This window comes from Populus trichocarpa, chromosome 8, assembly GCF_000002775.5.
Source record: "Populus trichocarpa isolate Nisqually-1 chromosome 8, P.trichocarpa_v4.1, whole genome shotgun sequence".
Lineage (NCBI taxonomy): Eukaryota > Viridiplantae > Streptophyta > Magnoliopsida > Malpighiales > Salicaceae > Populus > Populus trichocarpa.
In genome coordinates, this window is record NC_037292.2 from 2,121,841 (window position 1) to 2,141,948 (window position 20,108).

The following is a 20,108-nucleotide window of genomic DNA, read 5'->3' on the forward strand; positions in this document are numbered from 1 at the left end:
GTGTGGCAAAGAGACTGAGCTGTAAAAGATGATGAAAGAGTAAAAAGAGAGAGAAAGGAAATGCAGGAAGTGAGTAATTCGATGGCCAAGAAATGCATGATTGCTTGCATAAAGCAACCAACTAGCTTTCTCTATTCAACCAAAACGTGCCCTTTTTAAATTTTTTTTTTAAAATTTATTTATGTCACCTTTTACTACTCTCAAAGTCTCACAACAATCCCATTCCACCTTCAACCAAGCAGCAGCAGCAGCAGCGGTCCTAATTCAAAATCCTATAATCTCTCTAAGAAACCCTCTTGCGTCTCTCTCTTCAATGGCGGCCGAGAAGAACACCACAAGAAGACTTGTACTGCTCTTAAGCCACCCGTTTCTTATTCTGTGTCTGAGACTGAGTCACTCCCTTTGACATTTTTTTTCGGCCAAACAAAACCCACATTTTACTCTCTAGAACATAACAACACCACAAAACAAAAACAACACCTCCCTCCACTAACGCCTCTCTCTCCTGTTCTTGGTTTTCGTGTTCCATTTCTACTTTTGTTAAAAACCCATTACTTATCTCTATCATCCCAAGAAAGAAAACACAAAAAGGAAGCATCTTGGAATTTCAAAGGCTTTCTTTCACTTTGAGATCTGTTCTTGTTTTTTTTTTTTTGCTCTTGCTCTGGTTAGTTTCTTTGAGTTATTGAATTTGTTTTCTTGAATCTTGAAAGAAAGATTCTTAGAAGTAAAAATGGGAAGTAAATGGAGAAAAGCAAAGCTGGCTTTGGGTTTAAATCTTTGTGTTTATGTACCGAGAACTCTAGATGATTCAGCAGCACCTTCAAGTGAAAGATTATCTGATGCTGCTTTGCTTTCACCTACAAATTGGGATTCTAGGCCAATGACACCAACACCATCTTCACATGGCTTAAGGTTGGCCAAGAGTGGAAGCAAACCATCCAAGGTTTGTTTGCTTTATATATATTTTCACACTTATATGTTTTTATTTGGAAAGGATTGGACTTTATTGTGCCTTTTCTTTTTTCTTGATGGGTTTGGGTTGTTCTTTGTTGAGGCTTTAATGAAGAAGTTCTGTCTGCAGTTTTTGCTTTATTCTGGTCTTTGTGCTTCATGGCTAGTTCATAGTTTAGATGTCTGCTTTTGCTATGCTCTATTATGGCTTATGCTGTTGCCTGAGCTTGTGATTTTCAAGTAAATATAGGCGATGGACCTCTAATTACCTGTTTTGCCTTTGATTCCTCAGAAAATAGAAAGAAAGGTTAAACAACACCTGTTTTTTTGTTGTTTTGCTGATCCTTGAAACCCCAGCTCGACTAGCTCTAATAAGCCAAATACGTGTACTACCGTTAATTGAATGAATGTTTTCCCTTGTTTGGTGTAGCATAGATAAAGAATCTAGTTTCCCAGATTTTCATTAATTTTTTTGCCCGACGTCGTTTTCACCTTCAAATTTGGGGCACTGGATTCTTTATAAGCATTTATTTCCTTTGTTTTTTTCTCACGACATGGACAGCTGAAACAGTTTAGGCATTTATAGGTGTTTTCCATCTTCTTTGTTTTATTTACGTTTTAGAGATTTTGCACCATTAATCGTGGATTTTTTTGCTGTTTTTCCTGCTTCTAATGAAGTTGTAAGAGCTTGTGTCTTGATTTCTTGTTGGGCTCTAATGCCCATTTTTAAATCAACATCCAGCTAGATTCTGCGTCTGTCTTTGGATCTGGTTTGATAATTTTTGCCGGCATATCATCTTTGTGCAGAAAAAAATAGACTGTAGAATTGAATGAAATATTTTTACTTGGTCTGATATTATATCAGTAGTTTTGGCAGTTTCTGAGTGCTTGAAATTATTGCGCTGTGTGGCTGATGTCACGTTGTTTTGCTTTCTTTGACCTTGTGCCTTGTGGGGTTACTGCTTGAGTCCCTTTCTGAACCATTACCAATTGCCTTAATAGTAAAAGGAACACTACAGGCTTCATCTTTCCTTTTCCTCGTTCCCTTAGAAGCAAGAAAAGCAGCTTGTGTTGTGACTTGAACTATTTTGAGTATTTGGTTGCAAGTTTTCTAGGCGTGAAAGTTCTCAGAGAAGTAAAAGAAAAGACGGGAAAAGAATCATCATAAAGCAACTTAACATTTCCCTTCCTTTCATAGATGTGGATTTGGATTTAGCATTGTTTCTCCTGTTTCTGTTGAAAGCTTGGGTTCATCTGTATCCACTGTGTAGTTGCTTGATAACCTTCAGAAGTCACTCTCTTATTGTAACTCTACATTTCCTAGTGTGCCCCATATGTCTGATACCTAACACTGACTTCCGTTTAATCTTAATGGTGATTTCTTGCTGCTTTTCTGCTTGCCTTTTTTATAGTACTTTTATGGCCTGGCCCAAGGCCCTGAAGCTTTTCACACCTAAAATTGTAATCAGTTGTGAGTAGTGCTACCTGATCAACACGAAATAACCTTATATTCATCTTTTATTGAAACCAGAGAGAGAGGAATAAGAAAACGGGAGGATTATAAGTCACAATCTTTGAAAAATATTTAGAAATTCATTTTATTCCGTGACAGATTGCCCAGAGATTACATTGATATGCTATCAGTATATTGTCATGCCATGTGCTTTTTGTTATGTTGAAAGTCTGTTTTCTTGATTATTAGATGTCAAAAGTAGTTTCTGATTTGCAGTTCAAACTGACACATGCAGCCTCTCAATAGTAGATTCCAAGTTCTGGGAGATTCATCGTAAACTAACCAGCCAATCACAGATTTTGTGTCATAATCATGCTTTCAAAAGTTGGTGAAAATACATTTTTTTTTGTTTATCTTCATAACTCTGTTATGTGGTTGGAAGCTTTTGAGTGGACCACTTTGTGAGTTTATCGTAACATGCTTCCAGATTAACTCCTTCACTAACCTTGAGTGGTCTTGTGATATGGCAACTTCTACCAAGTTAATATTGTTGTTACCATTCTTTACCAAGTATTGAGACTTATCAAATTCCTCAATGCAACAATTAATTCTTTTTCTGATTTGTGGATCAATTTTATGTTCATAATTCTTTCCTAGACAAGTGTTGTTGATGAGATTACTGGTGTGCTATAGCATCCGCATGCTCCTAATCTATGCTGCTACTACTGTCATGACTGTTATGAGGGTTTTTTTTTTTTAATTATTTCAAATTTCATCTGATACATGTCCTTTCTGGCATGTTTTTGATTTGCAATTTCAGCAAACCTGCTCAATATGCCTGACTAAGATGAAACAAGGTGGTGGACATGCTATTTTTACTGCAGAGTGCTCACATTCTTTCCATTTCCACTGCATTTCTTCAAATGTCAAACATGGCAACCAACTCTGTCCAGTTTGCAGAGCGAAATGGAAAGAAATCCCCTTTCAGGCACCAACTTTGGATCCCCTGCCTGGGAGAGCATCAGTAGGTTGGCCTCAAACTGATGCCATGATGACTGTGGTCCATCGATTACCTCCCCCACCACGTCGAGATCGGCGGCATGTTGTGCCATTGCTGCAGGTTCCCGAACCTAGTGTGTTTAATGATGATGAATCCTTGGATCTCCAACCTGCATTTGCTGAGAGAAGCTCTGGAAACAAAATTGCAGCAGGCCACAATGCTGGTAAAATAGTAGAGATCAAAACATACCCAGAAGTGTCAGCTGCATCACGTTCTAATTCTTACGATAACTTCACTGTCTTGGTCCACCTCAAAGCTGGTGCAACAGTTGCAAGAGAAAACCCCAGAGGGAACCTGGCTAGCTTACCTCAGCTATCTCAAACTCCCCGTGCTCCAGTTGATCTAGTCACAGTGCTTGACATCAGTGGTAGCATGGCAGGTACAAAGCTGGCATTGCTAAAACGAGCAATGGGGTTTGTTATACAGAACCTTGGCTCCAATGACAGGCTCTCAGTTATTGCCTTTTCTTCCACTGCCCGCCGCCTCTTTTCCCTTCGTAGAATGTCTGACGCAGGCCGGCAGCATGCACTTCAAGCTGTCAACTCTTTGGTTGCGAATGGTGGGACCAACATTGCTGAAGGTCTGAGAAAGGGAGCCAAGGTAATGGAAGAACGAAGGGAAAAGAATCCTGTGGCAAGTATTATACTTCTATCTGATGGGCAGGATACTTATACTGTCAGTGGTAGCAGTGGTAACCAGCCTCAACCAAATTACCGGTTGCTCCTCCCTTTGTCGATTCATGGCGGTGACAATGCAGGATTCCAGATTCCAGTGCATGCTTTTGGCTTTGGTGCAGACCATGATGCTTCGTCAATGCATTCCATTTCAGAAATTTCTGGAGGCACCTTCTCTTTCATTGAGACTGAAGCTGTGATCCAGGATGCATTTGCACAGTGCATTGGAGGCCTTCTGAGTGTTGTAGTGCAGGAGTTGCAAGTGGGAGTTGAGTGTATGCACCCTAGTATCCGCCTTGGCTCATTGAAAGCAGGAAGTTACCCTAGTCGTGTGATGGCTGATACCCGTTCAGGGTTTATCGATGTTGGAGATTTATATGCTGATGAAGAGAGAGATTTTCTGGTTTCCATCAATGTTCCAGCAGAGCCCTCCATGAATCAAACATCACTGCTAAAGGTGAGATGTGCATACCGGGATCCTTTAACTAAAGAAATGACAACATTAGAAAGTGCAGAAATTAAACTCGAAAGACCTGAGATATCTGGAGAAGCAGTAGTGTCAATTGAAGTGGATAGGCAACGCAACAGGCTCCAAGCAGCTGAAGCCATGTCACAGGCAAGAACCGTAGCTGAACGGGGAGATCTAGCTGGTGCAGCTTCTATCCTTGAAAACTGCCGAAGGTTATTGTCAGAAACTGTATCGGCCAAGTCCCATGATCGATTATGTATTGCATTAGATGCTGAGCTCAAGGAGATGCAAGAAAGAATGGCAAGCAGACATGTATACGAGGCATCTGGGAGAGCATATATTCTATCAGGCCTAAGCTCGCACTCATGGCAAAGAGCAACTGCGAGAGGAGACTCCACTGATGGTTCAAGTCTTGTTCAATCTTACCAAACCCCATCGATGACTGAGATGCTTACTCGATCTCAGGCTACGTTCCTGGGCAGTCCATCAGCTCAGAGACTTGTTCAACCGTTATGGTCATTTGGATCACAACCAAAGCCAAGGTGATTACTTAGGACTATTGTGGGCATTATCTTCAAGTAGTTTTTTTCAGTGCCTTCCCTTTTTGTTTTCAAATATTATTTGGGGTTAAAAGGATAAAATTGGAGGTAAGAAGAGAGTTTTTTTTGTACTGTGATTTTGCTGATGTCACGTGTAAATGAATAAAAACTTGGAAAAGGTGTGGGGGGATATATTTGGGAGGAAAGAGAAAAGGAACACTAGGTAGGTTTTACAACTTTTGCTCTCTTATTTGTGTTGTTGGGGGTGATGTACATAAGGAGCAATGGTATTTTCTCTGGGATAACTGGGTATAAGTTTGTAATTGTGGAGATGGTTGGGGTGAAGTTTTCGCCTAATATAGTTTACCTGCTCTCAATTCTTTTAAGAGAGTTAATTTCTTTTGCCAATTTAATTCTCTCTCTCTCTCTCTCATTTGTGTACATGTACATGCGTAATATACCTACTTGGGCCTGCATGAGGTCACCCTTCATATCATTTATATCAAGCACTGCCGAAGGAAAAGAAGAGAATCATGTTCCATGTTTCTTCGGTTATAGAATAGAATGAATCTTTATACTGTAGCTATTAACTTGTTGCCATGCCTGCTGTGGATTACTTGTTGGACAATTGTATGTCCTGAAACTGCGAGTGCAAACTATGATCAGAGGAATGAGGAAAGTGAAAGAAAAGGCCAGAGCAGAGAAACAGCGAAACATTAAGCGTCCATTAAGTCATAACTCAATAATGGTGCAACAACCAGACAGAAGAAATGGAATTTCGTCAGAAATAATGCCAGATTTTTTATGCACACACACCGGGTTGTTTCGCTCTAGAAAGATGGTACCATCATTGTGGATTACTTGTCTGGGGCCTAAGCCTTGCGTTATCATTTGTTCTTTAGCACGGAATTCTTGAAATTTGCAGCAAGTTAATATACACTGAGGGGTCGTTACACTGCTTCAATCTTGGATACAGTCATAATGTCTATTTTTAATTTTTACATTCAGAATTCAATGGTTGAAAAGGAAATAGACATTGTGCTTGTGATAAACTAACAAGGAATCCTTATTAGTTGATGGAAGAAATAAATATGAGATTAGGTACAGAAAATTGAACCTAAAGAGAAATACAGGTGATTTTGACGTAATACAACAGGAATGGTGGATGCACGTATCATGGAAGGGAGTTGTACCAAATTACTATCCATGTTCTATGTAGTATTCTAAAACAAAAACTCTCCTCGGGTAAGGCAAAACTTCTCGAGCACCCATCTACAGCAGGCCTACTAATTCACCTCCGCTTCGAACGGACAGATGGATTCACCTACACTGCGAGAAGCGCCACCACCTCCACCAGGAGGCCTGCCTGCTGGACGTTATAGACGATTATTTTCTTGGTAATGCCTGTTTCATTACCCTCGCCTCTATAACATGCAAAGGTAATATCAGTTGCTACGATTATTTTGTTTAATTTTACTTTCCTTTTTCTTTCTTTTTTCAATTTTTTAAAAGTCCAGGTTCTGGTTTCTGTGCTGATGTAGTCTATTTACAAGTCGCTGTCCATGTTTGTTTCCACCCGAACCCCCACCTGCAGTGTGACGACTTGATTATGTAATATGCATGTGCAAGTTCTTATAAACAATGATCACACTCTCAAGTCTCAATGCCGATCCTTCATATGAAGTACCATCGACAAGTGCACAAGAGAGAGACTAGTATGATTCTGTACTAGTTTTGCTCTTTGGAGGTGGATAGTGTACTTGGTTGTTATAAGGGTCTTTTTTTTTAACACGGATAATCAAATATTAACATTCAACCTCTTCAGGCAAAATCGGATGCTTGTATCACATCTATTCACTATTTAATGCTGAACAACTGGGGCATATGGAGGAGTTTCACCCGTAAAACTGGAAAAACAGTACCGCTCTACAAGTCATACAAGATCTCGTGGACTTTACAGCTAAAGTGAAATATATAGTGACAAAAGCAACAAGCTGAAACTAGCAGCAGTAGCCCGACAATTTGAGTTATGCTATAGAAATGTCTACTTTCGTACTCGTAAGTTGTTTATGTCTACTTTCTTCTGCAAAGCCTGTAAAACACAAAGGAATGTAAGCTATAGAAATGTCCTTGGAATTCTTTTATTAATTTGAGTTATGCTACCAGAACCATGATCACCTTTAACTCCGCCTCCAATGATATCTTTTTAGGCTTGTATGATCCTGTTGGTCCCGATATAGATAATGCTTCTTTTGTCTCAATAATCTCCCATTCTTTATCATCTTTCACCTTTGCAATATCCTTCCTGGACCATAGAATCCCACCACATTAGTAGAGACGATTATGAAATGAAAACCTGAAGATAATGATGTGGAATGAGGCGCTTTTAGGCACCGGAACAGTGTTTAAAACAGGCATTTTTTCATGCATAAAGTTAGAATGAAGACTGCTGATTGTTATACGATCACAAAAGCATATATATAGATCATTTGCACAACAGCTATACCATGAACATGATACGATGAAAGCCATGCCGGAGAAAAACTAGCTATTTTGCAACCATTTGGATTATAAGATCAATTTATCAGTTCTGGTCCTACTGTAGTAAAAAGCCATGCCAAAGATTAAACGGCTTGAAATCATTTAACGGTCTTAGTCAATCTCTTCCAATGAAGCCACAGGATCCAACTGACTGTTTTCACTCATATTTCGACGTTACCACACAAGAAATCTACGTGAACGAAACTGGGTAGTTTTTTCATGTGATACATTAGAGATTAGAAGGATATTGTTTGGTTGTTGTCTCGGGGAAAAAAAAATAAAGACAATGAGAACATATCTCCCTTGCTTCTGTTTTTAGATTTATTTTATATCTTTATTTATATCTCTTCAAACAAATATGTTTTTAGTTCTAATCTCTTATCTTTTCTGAACTGGACACTGACTAAACGCAATTAAAAATCTTCAAGTTACATCAAGAAGTCTTATGCCAACTAACTCCTTATTTTTCATAAAGCAAGACTTCTAGACAACTAGTTAATGCATGGATCAAGGAGGGAGAGAACAAGCAAATCTCCTACAAAATGTGATCTCCTCCATAAATGATAGTTCAGCCATGAAAAATCCAATCCCAAGAAGCACCAGTCACCACCAGAAAACAAACCCGACCTCCTAATTTCTCCCAAAGCAAGACTGTTAGACAACTTGTTGATCTCTAACTGATGCTACATATATCAGAGTAGCAAGAGAATAAATATTTCCTTTAAAATGTAATCTCCTCCATTGATGACAGTTCAGCCATGGAAATTCCAATCCCGAGAAACCTCAATCTCCTCCAGAAAACTAGCATGGCCAAAAACAGATACCAACAGGTTTCCAAGTTACCCCAACGTACAAGAACTACCCATCTGCCAGCCTTCAAAGAGAGTAAAATAACGAAACACTGACTATACTAGCATCTTAATATATATACTATATCAACCAGCAGCAATTCGTGTCTGCAACTATTTGCCAACATGAGCCAGAAAAAAAAACCTTAAAATTAGGTCACTCCCTATTTTAAATAATTCAAATAAGCCAAACCTAAGCAATTTGTGACGATTAAGAAGGGAAAGTGAAAACTTAGCATCACACCTGCTAGCATGATTATCCTTGAAACCCTCACTGGGTTTTTTTTAATAAAACCACATCAGAATATAAAAAAACCGCATAAACTCACAAACTTTTTAACAAAGTTAACAAACCACGAACAGAAGCTAACATCATCAGCCCAGATTCAGCACCAGCCTAATATAAAAACAAAAACTACGAACTGGGTTTTTCATATAACCACAAAAAGAAACTGTTCTGAAATGAAATTTTTACAATGTTACATTATTACAAAGGTCTCATCTTTCATCATAGGATCTATAAAGCTACAAACTTTTTCATAAATTGAGAAAAAGAAAAGCGCAAACCTGCCATGCAAGAGATGAGCAAGTCCTAAAGCACCCAAAACAGTGAGAGAAATCATGGGGAGACCGTATCTGATAAAGGGGTGGCCTCTACCTGAACGATGATACCAATGGTGTCTCAATCTTTCTAGCTGTGTTGGTAATTTTTTGGGACCGGCTCATATTGGTCTCAATTGTTGACATTTTTTCACTAAATCACTCACAGTTACGTGCATCAAAGGTTAGAGATTCTTGGGTTTTTGGTCAACAATTGGAAATTTGCCGATTTTGTGTTTTGATTTTCGATTTTCTTGGGTTTGATTTTGGATTCTGTCTTAGGCATCGATCGGTATTGCTATTCGGCTATTTTTTAAAATGTTGTTTCTGAAATATAAAAAATACTTCGAAAAAACACTTTCGTTGTCAAACACGCTTACAGATTTTAACTGCTTGATTTGAGGAGACTTTTACATGTTTGGGGAATTTGAATCTGCCGGGCTGAGCTTTTGTTATGGTTTAACTTTAAAAAATTTAGATTTGAACATGAATTGAAAAAAATGCAAACTAAGTGATATTTGTTGAAGTTCTCAATAAATTACAATTAACAAAAGCATCGTTGCAAGGGAGGAGTAAAATAAAGAGCTGACACAAATCAAGCATTAATGGCCTCGCCAATAGCTACTGACAGAGTAAAAGGGTCTGAACACTTGGTATTTGCTGCATTAGCAGGGTTTTGGTTGAGATCTAACCGCATTGCCCCTTTTTGCTGAATGAATGATAACAATCAAAGTTTAAAGAGTATTGAAAACAATGAAGCATTTCTAAAAAGTTAGCGATTGATTCAATTGAGGCCAACTTGAATTCCTGAATCTCAGGAAAAGCTGGGTCGAGAATTCCCACCTATTGGCGGGGGAGGTCAGATTGCGCGATATAGGAGCAATCCATCATCTTGACCCCATCTTTTAAGTTGACTCTATAATTTGTTAGAAGATTGTACAATTGTTTCTTTGCACTTAAAGTTTACATTTAAAAGCAAAAGGCAGTGTTTCTTTTGATGATCCACAAGCTGATAGGCATACTCAGGGAGTTAGATTCTTAGTAAATTATGGATGCTTGAGTGCACAAAGACCACATATTGAACAATTATGCATTGGCGAGTAAAGCAGTTTCATGTTGTCATCTGCTCCATCAGAAACAGCAGGGAGACCAAAAACAATTGAAAACAGAAGCAGAAAGTTATGCTGAAACAACCTAAGATTCTGGTTTGCGCGCATGGGACATGGATTGAGAGAAACGAATCTAATTTGGAAAGTTTGTGCTGAAAGAGGACAGAAAAACAAAGATAATAAGGAAGCAACCAAAATTATAAGATCAAAATGAATCCGAGAGAATGTGAACGTCCTACAATATAAGTTGTGAATATATCACAGGATAAGTTAAACCAACTTCTAAATAGCAAGTAGCGACACCTAGACAGCTTAAGCAAAACTCAAGAAAGGAGATGTCTTCTTCTTTTTTTCTTTCCGGAGAGTTTGATGTTCATTCTGCTGATTCATTATTCTGATTTTCTCCTCCATTTATGAGTGGTGCTGAGGACGTTGGTAATTCTTTGGTATCCGTTGGTTTTGATGCTTCTGGATCCCCGTATTTTGACTTTGATCGACTAAAACCAAACTTTCTTAACAAGATGTTCCAACTCGACACCTTTGTTTTTCCCAGCTTCTCAATCTCTTGTTTCATGCTCAAACACTCTTTCTCAAGCTCGGAAACTCGTTCTTTCATGTCATCTACCATGATGCGGCCATGTATGGCTCCTGCTTGAGGATGCAAATCGTTTCTCGCAAGAGCAAGATTCCCACTTAGGTTTTGTGAGTTATCAAGGTTTTCAGAGACAAAGAACCAGCCAGAAACAGAGGTGCGAAGCCGTAGTTGTTCAAAGAATAAAACTTGGACAATGACTCTAAGAGGTAGCCTCTCATTCTGGGCTGCGTGAGTGCTGGCTTCCAATGAAAACTTTTGACAGTTCATGAGCCTGCAAAGTTGTTCCCTCTCAGAATCTGTTAGCCATGGATGAGCCTGCAGTAAAAGAAAATATTAGTGACCACTGAAATAACGAAGCATAGGTCCAAGTCGCATGAAAATAGCTTTGTAGGGAAAGAAAAACAATTTTAAACATGCTCCATTTTGAACTATGTCATTGGACAATGAACAAAGAACTCTGTAAGCTTGAATTATATCATCAAATTTAATGAAAACTTTGGCAAGGAAACCAGATAAAGAACCATTTGAAGATTATTGCCTTTACCTTAAGATATATATCAATTGCTCGGTAAATTCCATCATCTATTGGCCTGGCATAATCAGGGACTACAGCAGCAAGAGACTGAAACTTCGCTAACTTCAAATTAACATCAGATGCTACCTCTGCTAGATAACTATCAATCAGATTTGCCACCATTGTTATTGGAACGAGCGAATGCGAACTTTCCGTTATTTGCCCTTCATGTTCGACGTAATTTGATGTGGGATCATCACGATCCATCAGCATGAAATGATCGAGAATTCGCTGAACACAGTCGATATCATAAAGGGTTTCCACTGAGTAGCCTGAATTTGGTATCAGAAGGTCTTGAAGAGATGCTTCATCCAACTGGGTTCCAACCCGTTTCTCTAAGTTCTGTCGGCATGATGGACTCGCATGTATTATCATGGCAGTTCGCAGAAGCCTAAGCAGGAAATTACTTGGAGTAACACCCTTTTGATCAGGCAACAATTCCACTATTTCTTCAAGGAGACTCCTTTGATCTGATTCAGACGTAGCAGAAATAGTTGATCTAGATGCAGCATAGTTTCCACTCTCTATGCTTGATTTCCTGCCCAACAAAGGGAGATGCTTCTTTGCATAGTACATTAGTGCCCCAGCAACCCTCCCTGGATTCATACCATTTGAACCAACTTCCAGAATTAGCCTTTTGTACAGAGGTAATCTAAGGAAGGAAACATCCTCATACCACCAATCCTCACCCACAGGATGCGGCTTGGCTGAAGTACGTATTCCATTCCAGATTACAGTGCCATCTGGGTTCCTAATGTCGCTGCCTCCTTGCATGGGCCAACTGAACAAACTTGGATCTGCGCAAGCTTTCATTGCCAGGGAATTTATGCATCTCGAAACAATATGAAGCTCTTCTGCTAGTAGAGGAACCTCTTCGCAGGTTTCAAGAGCTTTAAGGGAGTCTGTCCAGCTGCCAAATACTTCATTGAGAAAATTTTCTGTTTGTGTGATGAGGTTTTCCTCCCCATAGTCTTCACTCATTCCAAGATACTCAGCGGCACATCTGAGACTAACTACATTCAATGCAGTGAGTTCCATTTTTATACCATAGCAGAATTTGGCAGCAAGCAAGAAGGTTTTGGCTCCACCAGGTACATCATGAAGTTGTAGAACACACCTTTTCTCGTCCTCGCTAGAATGCTCTCCAATAAGATTTTCTAGTACTTCACTTCTGGAGAGCAATGGAAACTGCAGGAGATAAAAGAGAGAACTCAGCTCAATAGTAAGTAAATAAAATCATAAAAGTGGATACTAGCAGGTATTTTATCCCTATCTACCACAGTTTTAATTAGCTAGGCAGAGGAGAAGCCTTTTGTTCTTCCCCGATGAATGTTAGAGCACACCAAGGCCAAGGCGTAAGAGTCGTATCATTATATCTGAGAATAAGAAGCATAGAGGAAACAATCGAAGAAATAATAACAGGATGGAGATAATTGCTTCCAAAAATTCTTTCCATTTTACTAACTCCATTCATTAAAATTTTCATAAACAACAAAGAAAAAGGTATAAAAGATATTATCATTGCTAAATCTAGTTTTGATCCATGATATCCTAAATATTTTGAGGTGAAATGAGCTAATTCAGCACACGGAAGCAATATCTTCCAAAATCAGAACACGACAGATGAAATTGTCGTATAAGAAAACAAATAAGATTAAATGCCAGTATGAAATCCTTTAGCTAACCTGTAGTTATAGGAGATAACTAAAAAAATTAATGCCGACTAACTTTTCTCTAATTAATTGGAAGAACCAACAATGATCAAGTACACACTTTTCTTTGATAAAAAAAAGGTGCGCATTTTCAAGCTTTCCAAATAGCAGGATTTCCCCAAAAACTTCCAGTATAGTCTGCTTCAAGTATGGTCTGTTTTATTAAATAGTTGACGAAATAATAACTTGGTGTGAGCATGCCATTCTAGTTAATTTCTAGTCTATTTGCAAAGGTCGGACACAAGGTGAACCATAAGGTATGAGACATGCACTTCCAGGCTTAATGTTGCTCTTAAAGGAGCATGCTTCGAATGTCACCTCGGATTGAACCTTGAAGCAAGCCTTTGAGTATGGTGTTTATATAACACAACAAATTTTGGTAATCAGGTGATAGAATAGAAGTACAGTTTGGCCATGTAACACACACCTTGTGGAGATGGAAAGACATGTCCCCAATTTCAATAATGACATCACTTTGAAGCCCGGTTGAGCAAAGCCTGCACCAAAGCACATTCTGGTTTTATTTAAAATGCAGATGGAAATCTCTAAGCAAACTCTGTACACATAGAAGTACAGTTAGATATCAAGTGAGTTTATACATGCGCTCTTCATAAAAAAAATTAGCATCCATTAATGATACAATGCCTGAATAATCCTTTTTGTAATCCAAAAGCAGGTGAAAGTAAATCCAATCGATACTGCACACGGTAATTAGAAATGACTCCTCTAAAATTTTCACCTCAGAACTGAAAAGGGGAAAGACCCCACTTATTCATCTGATACCAGTTATCATTATATTGACTACATCAAAACCACTGCATAATGCCAGTGATCATTGTAAATAATCATCTTTACACACACATTTCTCGAACATAATAAGCCGTTATAAACGCACAACAAGCACACGTTAATTTTCATTTAACACTGTCATAATCAACCCAAAAACTCATCTCAACATAAAAACAAAATAAACCCATTATATGATTTCCAACCTTGACAAAAACCCACATTCTCAGATCATCATTGCAGCCAGTCCTTAACCATAATCAAATACATCACATTCATCCACACACAGATATACAAATATATATGTAAAGAAAAGAGTGACAGACCAGGTATGGCCATCGAGATGAAAGACTTCTGATTTTGATCCCAGCTTCATGCAAGCCATGTATAGCCTAAGCTATTACAAACGTTGTCAAAGCAACAATCTTTTTCTGATGGAAATATCAAAGAAACAATCTTTAATGAGAAAAGGCGATGGAAAAGGTGATTTCTGAATCCTGATAGGATGGAAAGGGAAACGAGTGGAAAACAAAATGTGGGCTTTGGTCTTTGTTGATAAATTTTGCAGCTTTTCGGGTAACAAAGTAAAAAACAATAAAGATTTAGAGTAAACAAAGAGTCCCGAGTCCAAGGGAAAAATCCAGGAGCAGAATCGGTTGCTGCTTTTACAAGCAGAGTTTGTTTCGGTCATCCTTTATAAGCACTTCCTGTTTTCTTACGTTAGTACTAGAGAGGCAATAAACATTTTGCATTTAAAGCATGCTTCGTTTGTTGTTACTTTTCATTCTGGAAATTATCTCCAATTTAATAGCTCATGGTATCAAAAGAATTGTCCTAGCACTTCTATTTACCACGATTGATTTCCTTAAGAGCCAAACAGAGCATTATTGAATTTTTACCTGCAATTTTATTAGCATAAAAACAGACAAATGATGTTATTTGGAAACAAAATAATCACCTAACATAAGTAGAAATGTTTGGATGAGTGCAAAGTGAAATTGCAAGATTAAATTTAAGAGTTAACATTTCAACTTTGAGCCTTGCGATATGGGACTTTGGGATAAAGGATCTTTCATGGGGGAAAAAAGTACTTTGTTTACTCTCTTTTTTTTTTTTTTTTGGACTCGTAAATAAGTGTTTAATATTATATAGCATTTTAATAGTATTTTTTTTAATTGAAGATGTATTAAAATAAAATAAAAAAATAGATTTTTTTTTTAATTTTTGACAATAGCATGTTCAAATCTTCCAAAAATACACATTAATTTGATATTTTTTTAAATAAAAAACAATTTAAAACATACTTTAAAAAATATACAAATCAAATTTAATCTGATTTTTTTTTGGAACCATTATTATTCTTAATAATTTCTTTTACTCCTATCACCTCAAAGATCATCTTAACATTTTATCTTCAAAACTTACTTTTTTAATATTAAATCTCCAATTTTAACTTATAGAAAATACAATATAAAAATATACATGGTATTTTATTTATTTAGATTTATAATTTGTTAAATTTATATAATTTATAATTTAAATAAATTTGTATTTAAGAAAAATTTTGGATTAAGAATTGTTATTAGATTCATGTGAAATCAGCCACTCGCGCTCGAGACAGCTAACACCCACTCAATGAACAACTAATGATTCCTCAGTATACCAGCCCAGTCAGGATTGGGGGTTCGAGAGGCGAAATTAGGGTTTTCCTTCTTCGGATGGGTCCAGACTAGTATCCGTTAAGGCCCATATTGGCATCCCTTGCTCCACGTAACAAAGCCGAAGGCCCAACGCTTCTCTGCCTGTCTGTCTTGTCTGTTCAAAAAGCCCAAATGTGCCCTCTCCTGTCCTCCATCGCCACTGCCATTTATATCTCGTAACTGGTAGAAGCAAAGACAGAAGAGGACTTGACAGTTTACAAGACATGGCGAGTTCAACATCCATGGAAGCAGCGGGACTCACTCTACCTTTCTTGATCCTCACATTTCTCACAATTTCCGCTGCATCCTCAACTAACCAGATCCAAATCCTTAACGCTGAACGTAGAGTAAGAACAGCCACGTCTCTTCGCTCAATTTCAAAAATACAAACTTAAGAGGAAGAAGATGGTATATTTCATGACTTCTTTTTTGTTTGTTTGTGTGATAATTGGTGCAGATTGACTTGAGTTCACATATTGTTAAGGTCTTCTTGACTTTAAAGGTATGCCATTTTTTACATTGCTTTGTTTGATTCTTTTTTTTATATATAATCAAACAGATGGGTTTATGAAGAATTTGCAAAAAAATTTAATTTTGGGGATTAAATCTGTCCTTGGTTCTTGAAATTTGCAAGCTTTCACGGCGCAGAAATCAGATTTTGATATTCTAGCTTAAAATTCAATGATAGAACATTAGCTCAAAACCTTCTGGCATGGTGACTAACGGTTTGCTTCGAGTTATGTGAATGAGGTAAATGTCGTAGGTGCAAACACTCTATATTTGTGCAATAGTTGCAAACCGTGATCCAATTTCCTACACGGTACTTGCCATCTTGATGGTTTGTATGTGGTCAAATGGTCCGTCAACCTTTGATCATATAGAAAGAGTTGAGTGTGAATGATTATAAAGTCTACAATTGGGTCAAAAAATATCTAAGGATTTTGGCTAGTATATTCACGTGTGGAGATATGTGCATTGCAGATAGGAAGTTCTTTTGTGTTTGTGTTTCTCCTTTTTATGGATACAAGTACGAATTTGATTCAGGTTGAGAATGTCGGGACAACCCCTGCTTCAGAAATCGTTCTTGCATTTGCACCTGCTCAAGCTGATCATCTAGCACTTGTCAAAGCACAAGCAGCTATAGGCAAGAAGAAGAAGAAAAGTTATGTTCATCTTGATGTAAACCCAACAGAGCTACCCGATGCGCCAAATGGAACTAAATATTTCAGTATATCTTTGCTTAATCCGTTAAGTTCAGGTGAAACTGCAACTCTGGAAGTGCTTTATATATTAACACATTCTCTGGAACCTTTCCCAGCAGAGATAAGCCAATCGGAATCACAATTAGTATATTTCCGTGACAGCGCATTAATACTGTCACCATATCATGTTAAGCAGCAAACTACTTTTCTTAAGACACCAAGTACAAAAGTGGAATCATTTACAAGAGTGGAACCCACCAAGCTTGCTGGTAGAGAACTAAAGTATGGACCATATGAAGATCATCCTCCATATTCATTTTCTCCAGTAATTGTTCATCTTGAGAATAACAGCCCATTTGCTGTTGTTGAAGAGCTTTTAAGAGAAGTAGAGATATCTCACTGGGGCAACCTTCAAATAACAGAGCATTACAAATTGGTCCATGCTGGTGCTCGACACAAAGGCGTGTTTTCCAGGTTGGAATTGTGTCTGTTTTTCCCTCCCTTCATATTCATCCAGTTTGCTGCACCCCCCGCCCCCTGTTCTCTTCTTTTTTTTCAATTACCTACCTTTGAATTGAGGCCACAATGGAACACAAAACGATCAGCATAATTGCACATCAGCAAATACCTGTATGGATAACGCATAGCAAATGATTTTCTAACCTATTTCTGATCTAAATAATTTTTGTGTACCTTTCTTATTTCAAGGACCATGGTCAGCAGTCGGCCATTTGATGAAGCTAAAACTGTAAACACATAGTTTATATGCTTTTTCCTTTTCATACGTGTTTCATTTCTGTAATTAGATCATTTTAATCTCATCTTTTGAGACATCCTTCTGGCAGAGTTGAGTATCAATCTAGGCCATCTTTTAGTGGCACATCTTCCTTCAAACACCTTCTAGCAAGTCTACCACCTAGGGTGCACTCTGTGTATTATCGGGATGACATTGGAAACATCTCATCATCACATTTACGTTCAGATAACCGTAAGGTATTGCCCCAGTTTTCTAGTTATATACCTGCATTGTAATGGAACTATGGTTATATATTGATTGAAGGAGAGATATGGGAATGCTTAAAATTGAGGAAAAATGGTACTCTGTTATTTTAGGGACTACAGTTTTCATTTTCCTATGTGCTGACTCGACACATTTTAAACAGTCGGAACTTGAAATCGAACCACGGTATCCTTTATTTGGAGGTTGGAAGGCTACTTTTGTTATTGGATATGGGCTACCACTGGAAGACTTCCTTTTTGAGTCACCTGATGGCAAGCGTTACCTCAACTTCAGCTTCGGCTGTCCTCTTGCAGAGACTGTTGTGGACAAGTTGACCATCAAAGTGGGTTTGCTTCTATTGATCATTTGCATTCATGATGCTGTTGTCTGATGTTTGTCCATTAGTTGCTTCAGTCATGTTTTCCACGTGCTAATGCCAGAAGATGTTTTATTTCAGGTTGTGCTACCAGAGGGATCAAAAGACCCTTCAGCTGTTGTTCCTTTTCCAGTGGAGCAGCGTCTAGAGGTACTAATCCCTGCACAACTCAAAATATTACTCTTAAAGTTTAACAAGTTTGTAGGTACATTGTTAACATATTTCATATTATGTAGTATAAATAAACAATAACAAGAAAATTGCATAAAATTTTTAGTATAAAAAACTGGAATGATATTTAGCTCCCCCCTTGTAAGAAGTATTCGATCTATAAAATTGAGCTTGGTGCTTTGCTTTGTTGTGACATAAAGGCACCAATGTGTGTGTTTATATTTTTGGAAATTTGTTCACTTTGAACTGAGATGTCTTCTATGTTTGGATTTTGTGCAGACCAAATATTCATACCTTGATGTTGTTGGGAGGACCGTTCTGGTTCTGGAGAATAAAAATGTAGTTCCTGAGCACATTACTCCTTTCCAGGTGATTTGCACTTCCCTTGAACATCAATGTGTTACTGCCCTTGTATCTCAGTTTTGATTTTCCTAGGTATCAAATGAAGGGTCGTAATAGCTAGGTTTCGAATGGCAATTAAATACCAATCAATGTCACCTTTTTAGGACTAGATTTAGGCAGTTTTAGATGCAATCATTTCGCTTATTTATGGATGCTGATTTTTGGTTATGAAAATAAGAATTGTTGAGGATTGCACCAGATACTAACTGCACCAACTCTACTTGAGTGCTATTTGCCTCTGCAATGTTGTGGATTGTGTAAGTTTTCTAAGCAAGCTTCATGATTCCTGAAAAAATAAGATTTTAAATTTGAACAGTTGAGAGTTTTTAAACTGCATGATTATGTGCTCCAGGATAGTACTATATATTTCTACTTATAATGACTGTTATGCTTTGCCCACATTGGTTATGGCTTCATTTAGAGTTGTGGAAGATCTCTTTGGTGGTATGAATTTTGGGATTCGAAATGCTTGGCTGACTCTGTCAAATTAGTAATATGCCTGTGACTTGCATGAATTGTAATGTTCCACGACAATATTAAGTAATTTCCATTTTGATTTTCTCGTACAAAACACCCCCTTTGATTCCCGTATTTGTGAAAGCTTAGTAACATTTGTCTTGTGCTTGCAGGTTTACTACACTTTCAAACCTATATTTATGCTAGCAGAACCATTGATGTTGGCATCTGTATTTTTCTTGTTTTTCATGGCTTGTTTAGCTTATCTACACATTGATCTTTCCATACGCAAGTAACAAATGCTCCAGAAAGGCCAGATTATGCAACTTATTAGTGATGTATGTACCAGTTTTTGACATTGATATGCTCATTCTGCCATGAGAAGGGTTTCGGCATTACTTGTTTAATCATGAATTGAGCAGGTCAGAATCTGGGGCCCATCAGGGACCATTTTGGGCTACTTGTAGACCTTTTAGATTTTCTGCAGTGAAAGTAGTTTTGAACTTGAAAATTTTCTTCTCAAGTAGCAGGATTTAACTTTCACTCCACCCTTTGTGGGGTGCCATTGAACAGTATTTCTTGAGTGTTTGGTATCGCGGTAGCTGTTATGGTTATGGTTTGAAAAAAGTTGTTTTATAAAAAGTATTTTTAGTTGAGTTTAGTTTGAAAAAATAGGTGTTTGGTTAAAACTGTGGTTAGAATTGAGGTTGAACAAAAAGTAGTTTAATGTGTTTGGTTAAGAATGCTTTTGAAATTGAGGTTATAAAATAATTTAAAAAATTATATATTAATATTGATGTTTTTTAATTTAAATGTTATAGATTTAACTATTGTTATTATATCATAAAATAAATAATACTTTATATAAAATATTTTTTATTGTTCCA

At 37.6% G+C, this 20,108-nt stretch overlaps 3 protein-coding genes and 1 pseudogene across 4 annotated transcripts; 2 read left to right on the forward strand and 2 right to left on the reverse strand.

Moving 5' to 3' along the window:
- Nucleotides 1–206: 206 nt before the first annotated feature.
- Nucleotides 207–5,557, forward strand: LOC112328368 (E3 ubiquitin-protein ligase WAV3-like). 2 transcript variants are annotated; one of them, XM_024606415.2, is made up of 2 exons: nt 207–946; nt 3,228–5,557. In XM_024606415.2, the coding sequence occupies exons 1-2, from the start codon at nt 734–736 to the stop codon at nt 5,154–5,156; spliced, it is 2,142 nt and encodes a 713-aa protein (XP_024462183.1). In that variant the 5' UTR covers nt 207–733; the 3' UTR covers nt 5,157–5,557. The 2 variants fall into 2 exon arrangements, with proteins under 2 accessions (XP_024462183.1, XP_024462184.1); XM_024606416.2 differs by lacking the exon at nt 207–946 and adding an exon at nt 1,020–2,328.
- A 1,425-nt stretch (nt 5,558–6,982) lies between these two features.
- Nucleotides 6,983–9,974, reverse strand: LOC18101368 (uncharacterized; annotated as a pseudogene).
- A 450-nt stretch (nt 9,975–10,424) lies between these two features.
- Nucleotides 10,425–14,609, reverse strand: LOC7494948 (BTB/POZ domain-containing protein At5g03250). The gene is made up of 4 exons (XM_002311978.4): nt 14,241–14,609; nt 13,556–13,625; nt 11,387–12,604; nt 10,425–11,157 (listed from the first exon to the last, which is right to left on the reverse strand). The coding sequence occupies exons 1-4, from the start codon at nt 14,297–14,299 to the stop codon at nt 10,621–10,623; spliced, it is 1,884 nt and encodes a 627-aa protein (XP_002312014.3). The 5' UTR covers nt 14,300–14,609; the 3' UTR covers nt 10,425–10,620.
- A 1,170-nt stretch (nt 14,610–15,779) lies between these two features.
- LOC7479880 (dolichyl-diphosphooligosaccharide--protein glycosyltransferase subunit 1B) lies at nt 15,780–19,732 on the forward strand. Its single transcript, XM_002311050.4, has 8 exons — nt 15,780–15,961; nt 16,072–16,116; nt 16,659–17,290; nt 17,662–17,809; nt 17,980–18,159; nt 18,274–18,342; nt 18,643–18,732; nt 19,395–19,732. The coding sequence occupies exons 1-8, from the start codon at nt 15,839–15,841 to the stop codon at nt 19,515–19,517; spliced, it is 1,410 nt and encodes a 469-aa protein (XP_002311086.1). The 5' UTR covers nt 15,780–15,838; the 3' UTR covers nt 19,518–19,732.
- The last annotated feature ends 376 nt before the right edge of the window (nt 19,733–20,108 follow it).